At 38.9% G+C, this 16942-nt stretch overlaps 1 protein-coding gene across 3 annotated transcripts in view; it reads left to right on the top strand.

The window, feature by feature from the left end:
- Ttc6 (tetratricopeptide repeat domain 6) overlaps positions 1–16942 on the top strand; it is a 161294-nt gene that overhangs the window by 122908 nt on the left and 21444 nt on the right. For 2 of the 3 annotated variants that reach the window (XM_050138768.1, XM_050138769.1), the window contains 7 exons: positions 775–911; positions 4714–4883; positions 6736–6856; positions 9377–9527; positions 14083–14165; positions 16075–16151; positions 16556–16716. In XM_050138768.1, the coding sequence (XP_049994725.1) occupies positions 775–911; positions 4714–4883; positions 6736–6856; positions 9377–9527; positions 14083–14165; positions 16075–16151; positions 16556–16716 (900 nt within the window). Of the gene's footprint in view, positions 1–774; positions 912–4713; positions 4884–6735; positions 6857–9376; positions 9528–11898; positions 12723–14082; positions 14166–16074; positions 16152–16555; positions 16717–16942 lie in introns of those variants that run through there. The other variant, XM_050138770.1, reaches the window with a different exon arrangement.

Below are 16942 nucleotides of genomic sequence, written 5' to 3'. Positions count from 1 at the left end.
GGTCCGTTCTTCCCTAGAAATGACTATTCATCCCAGTCTCATCATTCCTTAGTTGCCTGTAGCTCTGTGTAGAGATGAGGCCTCGTGCTCTTTCCCCCATGTACCGTGTCGTGTCTGTTAACGTTGTCCTCAGTCAGCCCATGCTTAGGAGGTCACATGGGTGAGACTTAATGGGGTAGCAGCTGAGATTGCTAGGAGACACAGGAATTTTTATCAGCGAAAGTTTCAGTGGTCAAAAGCTTTGTTTTTATATTTACCATTTATCTTTCTTCGTAAATGATGTTCCCTCTCAAAAATTTGATGGTGGGGCATGTCTTAATATAATCCTTAAACACAGATTTAAAATTTTTAGTATCTTGAAGTGGGTTTCTCTTATGTAAACTTAAGTTGACTGTACCTTGTCTTAATTTTTTTCTCCTATGTAACGTGTTTGCATCCTCTCACGACTCTAGTGTAACATGTTTGCATCCCTGCATCACTCTAGTGTAATGTGTTTGCATCCCTGCATCACTCTAGTGATAATGTGTTTGCATCCCTGCACCACGCTAGTGTAACGTGTTTGCATCCCTGCACCACTCTAGTGTAACGTGTTTGCATTCTCTCACCACTCTAGTGGTAATGTGTTTGCATCCCTGCACCACGCTAGAGTAACATGTTTGTATCCCTGCACCACGCTAGTGTAACGTGTTTGCATCCCTGCATCACTCTAGTGTAACGTGTTTGCATCCCTGCACCACGCTAGTGTAACGTGTTTGTATTCTCTCACCATGCTAGTGTATTTACTATAATCCCAAGAGAACAGATGCCTTAATGAAGCGTGCAATATATTACTTTGAAAATGAAAACTGGATTGGAACCATACATGATTTTACAGCTCTGTTAAAACTTGAGCCCAAAAATTCTCAAGCAAGGTAAGAATTATTTTATATGTAAATTTCAAAAAGACATATTAATTAAATATATTTGCAGGAAAAATCACTCGATGTAATCTGACAGCCATTTTAAAACAATAAGTTAATTTTCAGCGTCAAGCCATTTCCTTGCGTTTCCAAGAAGTAACTTTCTAACTATGTAAAGCCTTGCTCATTGGCCACAATTTCCTTCTCTGCATTTCTTTTTCATTCATCATCTTTGTATCCACGGAGTACATATATCTGGTCAAATGTATTCTGTAATATCTTATTGTAATTTGTGTATTAATCTTCATTATTTCTTTTTGTTTTTTATTTTATTTTCTTTCCTTTTTTCTTTCTTTTTAATGAAAATAGATTTTATTCATATAGTATGATTACAATTCCTGATTACAATTTCCCCTCATCCTCCCCCCATCTTCTCCTTCCACTTCCTTCCCACCTCCTCTTCTATCCAGATCTACTCCCTTCTGTCTCTTTAGAAAACAAACGGGCTTCTAGGAAATAATATTATAATAAGATTTAAAAGCTCACACATAGGAATAAGACAAAACAAACAAACAGAAGGAAACAAGGCCAAGAAAAGGCACAAGAAATGTGTGTGTATAATATATTTCTACTGTATTAGGTTTCAATACCACCCCTCAAGTAGCCCTTAATTTTAGCTTTCTCTCTACCCATAATCCTTCCCTCATCCCCCTCTTCCATTCCCCTCCTGGCTTGATCCTCTCATTCGAGTCCCTACTCCAACCATCCATAACTATGTATTCTATTTCCGTTTCCTAGGGAGATTTAGCTGTCCCACACCAGTTTCTTACTCTGAATCTTATCCCTGTGCTTCTACAGATTGTAGCTTGCTTATCGTTGACCTAACAGCTAATATCAATGAATAAAGTGGATACATGTATTTGTCTTTCTGAGCTGGGTTACCCCACTCAGGATATTTTCTCTAGTTCTCTCCATTTATCTGCAGATTTCATGAGTAATATTCAATTGTGTAAATGTACTGTATCTTCTTTATTCATCTGTTAAGGGTGTTTCCAATTGGTGGATATTACGAATAGGGGAGCAATGAACCCCAAATTTTTATTGACCTATTCAATGTTTTTTTTTTTGTATAACTCTTGTCTCTATGTTATTTTAAATTTAGGTAGTTCCAATTTGTATGTGTACTTGTTTGAAATACAGGTATGCCTCATTAAACTTTGTGTATCAATTTTCAAATGTAATTTCATTTTAATTTTCAATAATACTTGTAAGCATGGTCATAAAGTGAAATGAGGTGTTCATTCATTTGTAATAATTAAACCAAGCTAACATGCCTATCACATTACACCCATCTTTCTTTATGATGATTGCCAATTCTTTCAGTGATTTTGAAATATACAATGCGTAAGAGTTAACTATAATCACCATGCTGTACAATAGATACATGGGCCTCATTTCTCACTGATGCCTTGTACTTTGACCAGCATCTTTCTTTGTTTATCTGCTCCGCACTCCAGCTTGTGGTAGCCAGGACTCCTAGTCTGCTTCTACCAGTTTGCCCCATTCAGGTTCCACACAGTCAAGTCATGTGGTATTTATCTTTTTCTGCTTGGTTTATTTCACTTAGCATAATGTCTCAAGGTCGATTCCTGCTGTTAACATCTCTCTCTCTCTCTCTCTCTCTCTCTCTCTCTCTCTCTCTCTCTCTCTCCATTTGTTGAAGGAGTGAAGAAAGGATAAGTCGAATCTTTGCTATTTGGTTGAATTTAACTATGGGTCTCAGCTATGTTTTTAGAGTTGCTGATTCAGTTCCTTCACTTGTCAGGGGTCTATAAGATCTATCTATTTCTTCTTGAGCCAATTTTGGTGGTTTGTGTATTTCTAGGAAGCTGTTCATTTTATTTAGGCTATTGTCATACTTTATTACTGGGTAACAGAATATCTAAAACTGAGCAATTTGCAATCATCAGTTTACAGTCCCACCAACAATGAGTAGAGTTCTTCTTACTCAGTATCCTTACCAAAAATTATTGTAGTTTCTATTCCTGATTTCCTGATAGTAGCTATTCTGAGCAGGACTAAGATAGACTCTCTAAAGATTGTAGGAATATATATATGTGTGTGTGTGTGTGTGTGTGTGTGTGTGTGTGTGTGTGTGCTTTTGTTTATATGTGTGTACAACAATTAATGAAAAAATCACGACTTTTTAAAGAGAGCAAGGAAGGTTGTATGAGGAAGTTTGAAGGGAGGAAAAAAAAGGGGGAAGGTGTAATTATATTATAATCTCAAAAATAAATGAAATAAATAAAATATTTATTGACAATTCATTTTCTTGAGAATTGTTTAGTTCATTTTTAGTTAGGTTATTTGTTTTCTTTTAAGTTCTTTATATATTCTGTACATAATTCCTGTATTAGCTGCATAGCCAGCAAAGATTTTCTCCTATTTGGCAGGTTGTCTCTTTAATCAATTAACTATTTCCTTTGCCATACAGAATTTTAAAATTTTATTGGAAACTATTTGTTGGTTGCTGGCCTTATTTCCTAAGTGTATGGATATCTAATAAAGTCTTTTTCTATACCTGCATCTTGTTTTATCTGCCTATTTTTTTTTTAGCAATTTTGTATTTTCAGGTTTCATGCAAACATCTTCAGTGCATTTGGATGATATTTATGCAGCATAAGAGATATGCATCTAAGTTCATTCTTGACATGGGTATCCACCTTCTCCAGGACTAGTTGTTGATATGATCATTTCTTTCAATTTTAAAATCTGAATTTGATTTCAGGAATTTTCTACTTTATCAAATGAAGGAAGTCTCCCACATTCTCTTAGAAGCATGCCCATTGATATGGCATGCTGTTAGTACCGAGGTAACAGACTATCTGAAACTGAGCAATTTACATCTGGTATGGTTTTGTCTTTAACAGTGAGATGGAACTCAAGTTCTGCCTAGTAGCTGTCTTTTGAAAGCCACGGGCATCTTGAAACCCTTGAAGAAAAAACATCCCGTCTTTAAGATTGTCTCATCCATGTCCTGACGAACCAAAATTTTATATTTATTCTTTGAGACAGGGTCTCTCTATGAAGCCCTAGCTGACATGGTTCCAGCCTTGTAGACCAGAGATCCTCCCGCCACGACTCTTGGCGCCTGCTACCCAGCAAATTCCCAAAGTTCTTACAGAATCCACATTTGAAGGTGCCCTCTCATAGCACGCCTCCAGGCCACATTACAGCTCCAAGGACAGGGTCTCTGGTGCTGTTTTCATTCCTATCCAGTCAGTACTTCAACCACTTCTGAGCTCATACCTGGGGCACTACACTACCCCATTTCTAGCTCTGGCTATCACAAAAATAATGACCATTAGTCTCAAAAGCGGCATAAAGACCAACACTTCAAAATAGCAGATATCTCTGTGTGATAAAACGGGCCCGACTTATAACACCTTGACCTGACCTCCTTATTTTCCTTCATCCCAACTCCTTTGTGCCAGTATTGATCCTTTAAAAATAAAAAAGGACACCCAAAACAGATCAATAATAAAGAATGGGTTTTTGAAGGGATTTTTAAAAATGTTGTCTCCCCTGTAAAAGAAAAGAGATGAAGTTAATAACCACTCAGCTACCTCACAAACTTAATTAATTAGCAAATGATTGTGTAACAAAGTGTCCTCTATAAAAGCTATGCTGTTTTGACAGCAACATCACGCCGAAACTCTCGAAAAGCAAAGATAAAAAGCAGAAATTAGGCGATAGGTTTAACAAAAAGAATATCTACTTTGCAGTACGTATTAAAATCTTTTTCTTTTTCTAGGACAATCCGAGGGAGAGCATATTTTAAAAGGAGTTTATATAAACAAGCCACCCAAGACTTTTCTGTTGCCATCCACTTAGATCCTAACAATTGGTTAGCGCTGTTCTACCGAGCCTGCTTGTTCAGGAAGACTAATCCGCTCAGAGCGCTGCAGGATTACAGCGTGTCAGGTAAGCTGGGCAAGTGTGAGCCCCTGATAGGCGGGTCAGCAGCTTGACTGCGCGCGCGCGGGAGTGAGCATTTGATAGGAGCGCCAGCAGCTCAGTGGTTTTACGGCCAGTGCTGTGAATACTGATAGGCTTAAAATATCTGTTTTGTATTGTGCATGCGTGTTGTTCACGTGTGTACAGGAGTGCCCATATGTGTAGGGTTCAGGAGTTGACCACTATTTTATTTTACTGTTTTTCTCTCCCATTTTTTTTAAATTTAATTTTATTACTTTTTTGTGATACGGCCCTACTGGCCTCAGTAAATAGGCCAGCAAATCTCGGGGTTCATTCTCCCCAGGCTCCCAGACCCTGAGATTGCCGGCGGCACATGCTACCAGGTCAAGTTTGTCTCCACCTCCCCAGTGGTATCAGGGGATAGAATTTAGGCCCTTTTGCTTCAAGGCAAGCACTTTCCTAATATATCATCCCAGCCCCTATTTGCCTCATAGATGGTGAGAGGAGCTGCATGCTTCATGTTTCCCAGGGCTCTGGGGAAAGAGGGCTGAAGATGGCTGTTCCCTTCTCTTTTTATCTTCGCATTTCATTGCTGCACTGACTCTTATAAAAGCCCATATATTTCACTATCATGTTTTTGACAGTAGAGAGGAAGTTGGTAAGCCAGAGACTTGTCAGGTGACCCCTAAGCTTGGTACTGGTGAGGGCCGCTCATCCGCATTGGAGGTTGTTTTGGTCTTCTTGTTTCTGTTGTTTGGAATATAAAGCCAAGCTACCCATTTCAATTATGATAAATAGTCAACTTTCCCACTACCATGTTCTTGCCTTCTTTAATAACCTGTTTTGTTGACAGAGGTTTCTGTCCTGCCAGGTCCTACAGCCATTCAGTCCTAAAAACCACACAGAGGTCTACATTAATTATAAACTAGTTGTCCTGGCAGCTCAGACTTCTTATTAACTCTTACATCTTAAATTAGCCCATAATTCTTGTCTGTGTTAGCCACGTGACTTGGTACCTTTTATCAGTGAGGCATTCTCATCTTGCTTCCTCTGTGACGACTACAGACTGACTCTTTTCTCTTCCCAGAATTCTCCTGTTCTCATTGTCCTGCCTCTACTTCCAGCCTGGTTATCCTACCTATACTTCCTGCCTAGCTACTGATCAATCAGTATTTTATTAAAACAATACAAGACCATTGTCCCACAGCACTCTTTGAAGCTGCCTGCCACTGTAGATGAATAGGCCTGGCATCAGCCTTATGCCTTGTTCTGAACCAGAACACTCACACCACCTGTTCTTTGGTCTTTAATGTCTTTGTGGAAATAAGGAGCTACTGTGAGCAAGGGCATCCTTCCATCAGCTGTTACATTCTAGACCAGCCTTCGCCACTGACTTACATCTTAGTCATTGTCAGTGTATTGTGCCCCTTTGGACCTTAATCTCTTCACTTTTAAAGTGAGTAGAGTGTCTCAGTTTTCCCCCAGCTCTAATGAATCTGTGAGCCATAATAGCCACAGTATTACCAGTTAGTGTTTGTTTTGGGTTCTTTGAGATAGAGTTTCTCTATGTAGCCCTGGCTGTCCTGGAACTCACTCTGTAGACCTGGCTGGCCTTGAACTCTGCCTGTTTTTGCCTCCCAGGTGCTGGGATTAAGGGCATGCACCACCACCACTGGGCAGGTAGCAATTTTTAAATATATATATTATTTTCACACACCAAATGGGCACACTCATCACAGATACATTGTTTTTGGAATAAGGGAATAATGCTAAATAAGTGAAAGCAATATGGAGGGCTTGTTATGAAATATAACTCTATGATTATTTAGAAATCAAAGTGTGTACTTTGTATCTTCAGTTCTCATAAATGATGGCTATGATAACCTTAACTGCTTTCTACATCGGGGCATACTCTATACACAACTAAAACTTTGGATGTTGGCAATTTGTGATTTTGAAACTGTTATCGCTCTGGAAAGGTAAGTCTTTCTTTTCATACTTCTTCACTATTGTATAAAATCAGTGAAAAATAAAAGGAAGCTCCCCCCTCACTATTGGTAACGTTGTAGAAAATGAGACTGTAATTATAAAGTCACACTAGAATTAGAAAAACACTAAAATAAGTTTACTGCTCAAATAAGGCTTGCTCATTTCAGTCACTTTGTAAAATTTAGAGGTTGAAAAGACTTACATTTTTGAATATTAATTTAAAACGTTACTAGTGGGGGCTTGAGGACAGTTAGGCTACAGTTCTTTTGAAGTTAAGTCACTTCATCAAGTTTTAAAATAAGACAAAATATTTGTTTCTTTCATTGTTATGCACAATATCCAGTGTAATGTAAACAAAGACCCTATTGTTTGGAATGTTTGACTTCAGTTTGTCTAGTAAAGCAGAAGAGAATCTAATACCATTTAGGAAACAGGACATGGAAGAGACACAAATTGAAAGTTAGGTAAGCCAAAAGCCAGCTTTAAAAGCATATATTTTAATTGAGTAATTCTCTTTCTCTCCAATGAATCACTCATTAAAATGTAAGTTATTATAGGCAACTAGGAAATGCCGAGAGTTGGAAAAAACGCCATCTAATTATCCAATACCAAGTGGTCAGTGTTGAACATATACATACACGTAACATTACCCAGGCTGAGCAAGTTAGTTTTAGGAATATATAAGGTATGTATTCATGTATGAGATAATATACATGTATATCAATAATTAATGAAGACAGAGGCTATGACTTTGAAATAGAGCAAGGAGGGGTATATGGGAGTGTTTGGAGGAAGGGAATGCAAAATGATGTGATTATATCTAACTTCAAAATGAAAGAAAATGAGACAGTGGGGCTGATCTATTGGGAGCTCACCAAAGCCAGCTGGACTGTGACGGGAACAGCATGGGATAAAACCGGACTCTCTGATCAGGGCGAACAATGAGGACTGATGAGAAGCCAAGGTCAATGGCAAGGGGTTTTGATCCTACTTCATGTTCTGGCTTGGTGGGAGCCTAGCCAGTTTGGATGTTCACCTTCCTAGACATGGACGGAGGGGGGAGGACCTTGGACTTTCCACAGGGCAGGGAACCCTGACTGCTCTTTGGATAGGAGAGGGAGGGGGAGAGGAGTGGGGGGAGGGGGAGAAGAGGGGGGGGAGGGGGGGAAGAGGGGGGGGGGGGGGGGGAAATGGGAGGCTGGGAGGAGGCGGAAACTTTTTTTTTCTTATTCTCAATAAAAAAAAATGAAAAAAAAATGAAAGAAAAACATGGAAGTTTTCAGAGCAAGTTTTAAAAGGTATGCTATTTCTGTGATGCCTAGCAGACAACTTATCCAGTAAAAACGTTGAATTGGAGAGTAACGAGTATAGGCCTCTGAGGACTTTTCTTTGGGGTTAGGAAGGCAGAGTGACATTTGGGATATAAAGTCAGCAGATGGGCAGAAGGACCCTTGCTGTCCAGCTGCCAGGGCTTCCATGGCCTGGACTCAGTACATATTCTGTGATATGCACTTTCCTTGTCTTAATGAAGCACTAAGCAAATAAGTCTAAGGTCATCCCCATACTAACAATCACTTGACTATAAGAAAACATTTACTTGGCATCGAAAAGCAATTTTACATATACCCACGTGGAGAACTTTTTTTTTTTAATTGAAAACCACCAAATCTTAGATTGATCAGTTTTCATTTTTATACATGGCTTTAAGCAAAGACTTTTTATTTTATTTTATTTTTTTTATTGAGAATAGGAAAAAAAAGTTTCCGCCTCCTCCCAGCCTCCCATTTCCCTCCCCCCCCCCCCCCCCTTCTCCCCCTACCCCCACTCTTCTCCCCCTCCCCCCACTCCTCTCCCCCTCCCTCTCCAATCCAAAGAGCAGTCATGGTTCCCTGCCCTGTGGAAAGTCCAAGGTCCTCCCCCCTCCCTCCATGTCTAGGAAGGTGAACATCCAAACTGGCTAGGCTCCCACCAAGCCGGAACATGAAGTAGGATCAAAACCCCTTGCCATTGACCTTGGCTTCTCATCAGTCCTCATTGTTCGCCATGATCAGAGAGTCCGGTTTTATCCCAAGGCAAAGACTTTTGAGTCGAGGAAAAATAATCATTGATTCAAGGTAACTCAAGAGTAAGTCAAGTTTTGCTAAGGGTCTACCCCTTAACTAGGAGACTACCATTTCCCTTCCCAGTATAGAACCTATGATTGTTAATTCATTACTAAGTCTTTTAAAAGAATGTTCCTCTTTTATTGAAAATAAATTTTTCCATACAGTATATTCCGATCCTGCTTCCCTTTCCCCACCTCCTCTCAGATCTTTCCCGTCTTCCTAACCACCCATGCTCCTATTTTTTAAGAGAACATAGTAAACTAATTTCATTGCTTTAGTAAGATATTAAGAATATCTGATTGCAATTGGCTCACATATTTCATTAACTTTTTAATAATTTTTAAAAATGGACATAAATTTAAATTACTAAAAAGATTTTCCTTTCTTGTTTTTCCATTTTTTTAGAACTGCTACTTTGGCTTATGTGAATATTGGCCTCATCTATCTATTCCACCTGGATAATTACACTGAAGCCTTTTGGCGATTCTCTGAGGCAATCCGAGTTGATCCTTTATATATTCAAAGCTATATTTGTAGAGCAGAAACCTATTATAAGGTATTTAATACCTGGGGATCTTGAATTTAAAAAATAATTTAATTGTTTGGATATTTTTCCAAGGTAACTGATATGAGTGTAATTTTTCAGCTAACGACAGAGGCTTATAAACAATAGCTATTAAGCAGATACAGTTAGTTATTATTTGTTATTTGCAAAACCTCTTCTTACAAGGTGTCCATTTTCATTTATAGTATCTCTAGCACGTGTTTCATATTTCACTACAAAACAATATACAATTATTGTAGGTAATGCATTCTATGCAAATAAGAGTACGTGATGAGGAATTTTTTGAAAATCAGTAGCCTGTAATTTTATTGGCTGGGGAAATCTGTTAACCCTTTAGAATCGGTTGTCTAATTCTGTGTATGTATATGTACCGGAAAGTGTGTGGGTTCATAGAATAAAATCTATTCCCCACAGTTCAAATAACTCTTAGCACTACTGTCTTCCATTCTCCTACTAGTCTGGTCCATTAAGCAGTGCTTAAAGAATTCCACTGCTTTCCAAATGCAAAACCAAACTCCAAATTCCTCTTATGAAAAATGTGGTTAGGCCTGCCCCAGTCCCTGCTACCAACTTCTTAGTTAGGGTTTATATTGCTGTGAAAAGACACCATGGCCATCGCAACTCCTATAAAGGAAAATATTTAATTGACGTGGTGGCTTAGAGTTTCAGAGGTTCAGTCTATTATCATGGTGGGATGTGGTGGCATGTGGGCAGGCATAGTGCTGGAGAAGGAGCTGCTACATGGTGATGTGCAGGCAACAGGAAGTAGACTGAGGTACTGGATGTGGCTTGGCATATATGAGACTTCAAAGCCCACCCCCACACAACATACTTCTACCAACAAGTCCATACTTATTCCAACAAAGCCATACTTCCTAATAGTGCCACTCTCTGTGAGCTTCTGGGGACCAATTACGTTCAAACCACAACAAATGGTATCCTAATAATGAATAACTTTCTTTAAATCTTAATTTTTACAACTTATCTAAATTAAAAATGTATATAATGGATTCATTGTAACAAATTGAAATAGCTGGGTAAGTAGTCTCTCTTCTCCTCCTGTCACCAGATGTGACTTCCCGTAGAATATTCCTTTAGCTTCCGTCTCCGTTTCTCAAAGATATACCTTTGGGCCATTTCCTACCAACTGCTCTGTCCCAGAAGATGCTTCCTTCCCAAGACCATTGCCATAGCCTCTTCATCTTCTTACTGCTCTTTGCTGCTTTGATAGCACTAACATAGAAGTTCTAGGGACTGTGCCAAAATATAAGTCAGGACTTTTACTTTTTTTCTTAGAAACCACGGGGCCTAGCATTTGCTACCTTCCCACCCCTGTTTATATATAGCCTCTGGATATATTTGTTTTAATCATAGCATGCTGGTTTATGCTGTGGCAAAAATACCTTCAAAAGCACCTTAACAACATAACAAAGACTTATTTCTTGTTCATACCTCATGTTCTAAATTCCATTTTCTGCATCTCAGAACTTGGTATGTCTAGAGTTCAATTTGTAGGGAAAGCCCAGCCCAATGGGGGGGGGTGTTCGCCTCGGGCTAATGTTTACGTATAAATCTGGTGGGCATGAGCTCCACCTGTCCTTTTTGTATTTCCTGCCCATCGCTGGATCCCTGGTGTTGTAAGCTATCCCTTCATTACAATTTGCTGTTTCATATTAAGCTAGCCTGGTTATTATGCCACTTACATCAATTCAAAGTTCTTATCCTCCAGATAACAAAGGTAGAGGATCCAGAGCAGATCCAACACTGTTCCCAGGGAAAGTGTATTGTTAATATTGTTGGGTGAGACACAGGCATGCTTACAGTTTATCATTCTTTTCACTAATCTGTGAATGGTATAGGCAAAGCTGGGAAGTTTGGGGAAGCTGGTGTGTTCCAATAACATACATAGAATTCAAAGTGTTAGTAGGATAGCTGAATGTCAGCACATGTCCTCACTCTTTGTTCTAAGAAGCCTAACTATCTACACAATCATTGTTGACTACAAGTGTTTACACATGATGAACTATTGCAGTCGGAGAAAAAAAATGCAATGGAGAACTATACAAGCACATTTGGAGGTATTTCCATGAGGTATTTTTGAAGAAAAAAGTAAGATTCAGAAAAGAAAATCATGTGTATAAATATAATCTAATCTAAAAATAACTTTAAAATTAAACCCTGNGAAACCATTCAGGACAGAGAAGGTCCGTTAATGGTTTGTATGCAGACAATATCTTGGCCATTCAGCGTTATGGAAATATATATTCTTCTGTTTGTAGGTTCAGTCTCCATTTTTAATCTGAGCTAAAACCCAACTCCAGAAAACTTTGTAAACCCAGAGAGTGAGCTTCTGTCAGCCGCATTCCACTTTAATTAGTGTATAGATATTTCGGTGGTTTAGAAGCAGAGTGCCCTCCCCCATAGGTCTATGCGGTGCTCAACTGTTAGTAGCCTAGTAGCACTGTTTGAGTTGTTGTAAAATGGAAGGAATCATTACTTGAGTATTTATAGTGTGTCTTGCTGTGTCACTTCTTTGTTGTTCACACAGATATGAGAAGCCTGGCTACACAAACCCCTGTCATGGCGTAATTGGTCACCATGCTTACCCCTATGTGACAGACTGAATGCTCTAAAACTGAGGCAAAATAAATCATACCATTTAAAGTTGCCTTATTGGGTACTTGTTAACTAACAGCAGCAACAAAATTTGTAAAATACAGAAGGTGCCAGCAAGAAGTGGGGTTGTTGCTGTGAAACACCGGGCCATGTGGTTTGCTGTGTCTCCTGGTAATATCAGAAGTTACACCAATGGCAGCCTAGGCATGCACTTAAGAACAGCAATAGATGGGGGAAAGCCCAGGGGACTCAACCCTACACAGAGAACTACAGGTAGCTAAGGCGCGGCAAGAGAGGGGGAAATAGGATTCCTCATTGAAGAGTGCACCAGCTGGTTATCCTGTATTCGTCAGCCCTACTTCCTGTCAGGTCTCGGCTACTTGGCCTGTTGTTGAGAGGCATCCCAGCCTTAAGCTTCCGTTACTGTGGGGCAACCTGCTACCCGTGTGTTCTCTACCATGAGTGACTGTTATTTTTTCAAACCACAAGTCAAACCAAATTCTTCTAAGGTATGAGATCACAAGACGGAGAAAAGCAACTAATACCAACCTAGACGGTTGGTACAACCAGGTATGCCAATGTGAACATGTCAGTACTTCGTTAATTGTGCAACCGGGAAAAGGGCAGCTTAAGAAGTTGAAATTCTAGAATTCATTTAAACAAATTCTGTCTCTTTGGATTTCCTCTTATTTCTACCCATTCTTTTCTTCAAAGAGTTTGTTCTGTTTCAGTACCCTCCATGTCCACATCTAAGTCAGTTTGTGGGATTCTTCCGGGGGACCCTGCCATCCTGTTTGTTCTCAGTTGTTCAGGTTAATTTTTCTGGGTTTGTGTAGTGCTCCATTGGTGATGTCTTCAGCGGTGGTTGACTTTTGTTTTGAACGTGTGGAAATTTAATTTTTGGCTCTGTGACCATTAGTAAAGATAGAATGAATCTTTACCTTCCACGTGGATCGCAAATGGACCTCTTTTCCCACCATCCTTATATTTTGTTTTATTCACACCCATTCACTGATTCATTTTGTTTCAACTCTGCTTCTCCACCTTATTTTTAAAGTGGAATTTACTTTTGCTTCTTAAGGTACTTTTTATGTTAGTTTATTTAAAATTTGGTGAAATAAATTTTTAAAAGGTTGAGGGAGAAAACTTGAAAAGTTTAGTAAAAGAGAAACATACATAAGAAAGGATTACTTTTACAATTTATTAATTATAAAACTTGGGGACAAATATAAGATTAGAACTGGAAACAATTGCCCCAGCCTGGATGCACCCACCCCCAGCTACCATCCAGTTCCAAAAAGGCCTGTGGCATCTGCTGGCCCCACCTATTCTTGGGGGCCACTCTCTCTCTTCCTTGGTCCTCCAAGGACACTTTGATCCATTTCCGCCAGCTGAATGTGAACTCTGCTCTGGGGTCAAATGCCCTGTTTAATTGCATAATGGACCACAACAATAACACGATTCCCAGAACATACATATACTACAACATATCACATAAATGAGTGTAAAATGATACATGAATGGGTATTTGAAACCATTCTTCAAAATTAAAGATAACTAATTAAAAAACAAAAGATGTTGCATCATAGGACTTTTTTGATTTTGTGAATTATATTTGCTTTGGTGAATTAAGAAAACTATGTCTACGTTTTGTATGTATATGCACACATACATAACAACAATGTAAAAAAGGCTACGAATTTAAAAAGAGTAAGGCAGGTATATTGGAGGGTTTGGAGGGCATAAAGGAAAGGGGAATGATGTAATTATATTATAATCTCAAAAATAGAAACAGAAACGAGTAGAGAGGAAAATCAAGGATATTTGTTTAAGCTTCTACAAAAATTCTGCAAGAAATTGTGGGAGGGGCTAAACATCAAGAAGAAGATTGCTTCAACTAGAATACTGATTCCTGTTTATCGTTCAACAGCTGCACAAACCGAAAAAGGCAGTATATGAATTATCCCGTGCTATCCACCTCCAGCCAGATGCAATCCAGTTATATATAATAAGGTACCGGCACAGAAACTGACTTCTCCTCGGGATAACTTGACACCCCACTGTTTATCTTCCACGATCCTCACCTTATGTCTCACCTCCAAACAACGTCTGCCTCTCAACTTTTATTTCTTGTTTTGGATTAAATGTTAAGATAACCATATCATTCCCGCTGCTGTACTCTTACACTAAAGTACAGTTTCTGAGAGCGAGGTTCTAGCCAACTTGCTATGTAGGTAGCACATATACCCTCAGAGTAAGGGAGTACCTTTTCAACATTGGTTCTTTTTGTAGCCACAGTACTAATAGAGCCCTCTGCCAAAACAGTGAAAAAAATGACACTCAAAATTGTACTTTAAGTTTAGTAGAATTTGGTATAGAGACCTGATGTAAGATATTATTACCAAAACCATAATCTCTCAATATTAATAGGCCCGGGGAAATGCAATAGGATATATTTTCTGATAAAGATATATTTTGTGTTTGAACAGTTAAACCACATTTCAGAACTTATATAAATACTTCTTCCCATTCTGTTCTATGACCTTTAACTTTATTTTACTGTCACATTTCCTAAATTGTTTCTTTCATCATAACTTCATGTTCATTTGCCATTGTGAACTTTTAAAAACGGTTTAATTTTCCAGAAATGGTGGTGCGTGTCTTTGATCCAAGCACTTGGAGGCAAAGACAGAGAGGAAGAGAGAAAGGCAGAGAGAGAGAGAGAGAGAGAGAGAGAGAGAGAGAGAGAGAGAGAGAGAGANAATGGGTAAGGGGATTATGGAGGAAAGAGGTAAATAGAGATAGAGAGATGGGGGGGGAGAATTGGGGAGGAAGAGGCAGTAGCTACCTCTTCAGAAGCAGGATGGAGAGAGAGAGAGAGAGAAAGGGAGAGAGAGAGAGAGAGAGAGAGAGAGAGAGAGAGAGAGAGAGAGAGACAGAGACAGAGAGACAGAGAGTCAGAGACAGAGAAGCAGAGAGGCAGAAGGGGGGGTGCAGAGAGAGATGCAGAGAAGGGGCAGAGAGGCAGAGAAAGAGAGGAGGGAGAGAGAGAGGCAGACAGAGGTAGGATCCCTCTGAGTTTGAGGCCAGCTTAGTCTACATAGCAAGTTCCAGGACAGGAAGCACTACAAAGAGAATCCCTGTCTCAAAATGCCAAAAGCCAAAAACAAGCAAACAACTCTATAATTAAAAAAAATGTTTTTATGTATACTTATATAAATGGGTCAATGAATGTTTTATAATTATAAAATGTAAGTAACATTATTAACTTTTTTTGGATACTTATTTTGATGAATGAATGCTTAACACTGAACAGGACATTTATTTCACCCCACTAAGGCTCGAGGGTTATCATGGGAGAGCTGGGTGGAAAGGCTTTAAGATCAGGAGAATAGGAGAAGGACTGTGGCAATACTGTCTTCTGGCCATGGCCCAGCCACTTCAGTCAGAGCCTCACTGCAGCTGTGGTGACCTGCAATGAACCCACACAAGACTGGGCAATCAACAATCAGTCGTGATCCAAAGGGGTATAGGAGAGCCCAATTTCACCCTGTTGAACTAAATTGGCTACTGATGAATTCTGGGGGAAAGCAATAATTTGTTTCAGTAGGGTATCCCCAAGTGAGGAGCCCATGTTTCCGTGAGTTTTAAAACCATGGTCATATGGAAGATGCTGGCTAAACTCAGTAAGTCTTAAAACAGCAACAGCAATGCAGAGAAAGATTGAGTGTGAGACAGGGGCATTAGGAAGAAGGGGAGGTAAAATAGGAGTGGAGGGAGATGAGAAAAGTGTGGGGTTATAGTTATCAGAATGTGCTTTATACGTGTATGACACTGCCAAAGAACGAATCCAATAAAAGTTTCTAGAGGCCGCAGAATAATTACCTTTTCTCCGCTTTCAATATCCTGTCATTTCTTCCAGGGGACAGTACCTTCTAATGATGAAGTGTTATGATCTTGCAAAGTTCACTATTTATCAAGTAGCAGAAATGAACAAAGGTAAATGCAACTAATTCAAAATAAAAATGTTAAAGAAACATTTCTCCATTTTTTTTACGACTGGTAATACCTATATATTAATTGACAGCGTGAAGCATTCACTTGAAAGACAAAGTGTTGGAAATTTTAGTCCTTGATTTTACATAATCAACCCACATAGTGATTCATGGTCTAGAGAACTTTAGGAAAACACTTACTATATGAGATATCAGGCTTATAAGTTTACATTTTTGGTTTGTAATTGTGATAAATTTTTTTATATGGTAATAGGAGGTTTTGGTATGGTGTTGTTTGTCATTTTATGTTGCAAAAATAATATGATACTATGTGACTCCCTCAAAATAATTATATTCTAAGCCCTTGCAACCCAGCAGGGGTCCTGCTAAGCTCTGTTTTGCTTTCAGGTCTCATTGAGCTGACACCAATACAGCAAGCGCTCATTTACTCATTTTGTGAAAACCATGAAAAGGCTATTAGCTTCTTGGAGGGGGTCACAGTCAATAGACCAGAGATCTCCACTTTTGCACTCTTGGCAAAAGCCCAAATGAAGGCTAAGAAAATCAAGGTAAAAAAAAAATCTACTGATTAATGTTTATTAAACTTAGTAATGAATTCACATGTTATACTTAGAGTTGACATTTAAATACTTTTAGAAAATGAAATGATTGTATTTTTTTATGAACTACTAATCTATCCTAGTAACTGTATCTGTATTTATTATGTTAAATATTGACTTTCTAGTAATTAATTAGTTGGAGATAGACATGGAGAACCAGAGAGATAAAGATAGA

Source organism: Alexandromys fortis, unplaced genomic scaffold (assembly GCF_014885135.2).
Source record: "Alexandromys fortis isolate MF-2015 unplaced genomic scaffold, M_Fortis_MF-2015_v1.1 scaffold_35, whole genome shotgun sequence".
Lineage (NCBI taxonomy): Eukaryota > Metazoa > Chordata > Mammalia > Rodentia > Cricetidae > Alexandromys > Alexandromys fortis.
Note: the sequence above shows the minus strand (reverse complement) of the source record. Positions and strands in the feature narration are given on the sequence as shown.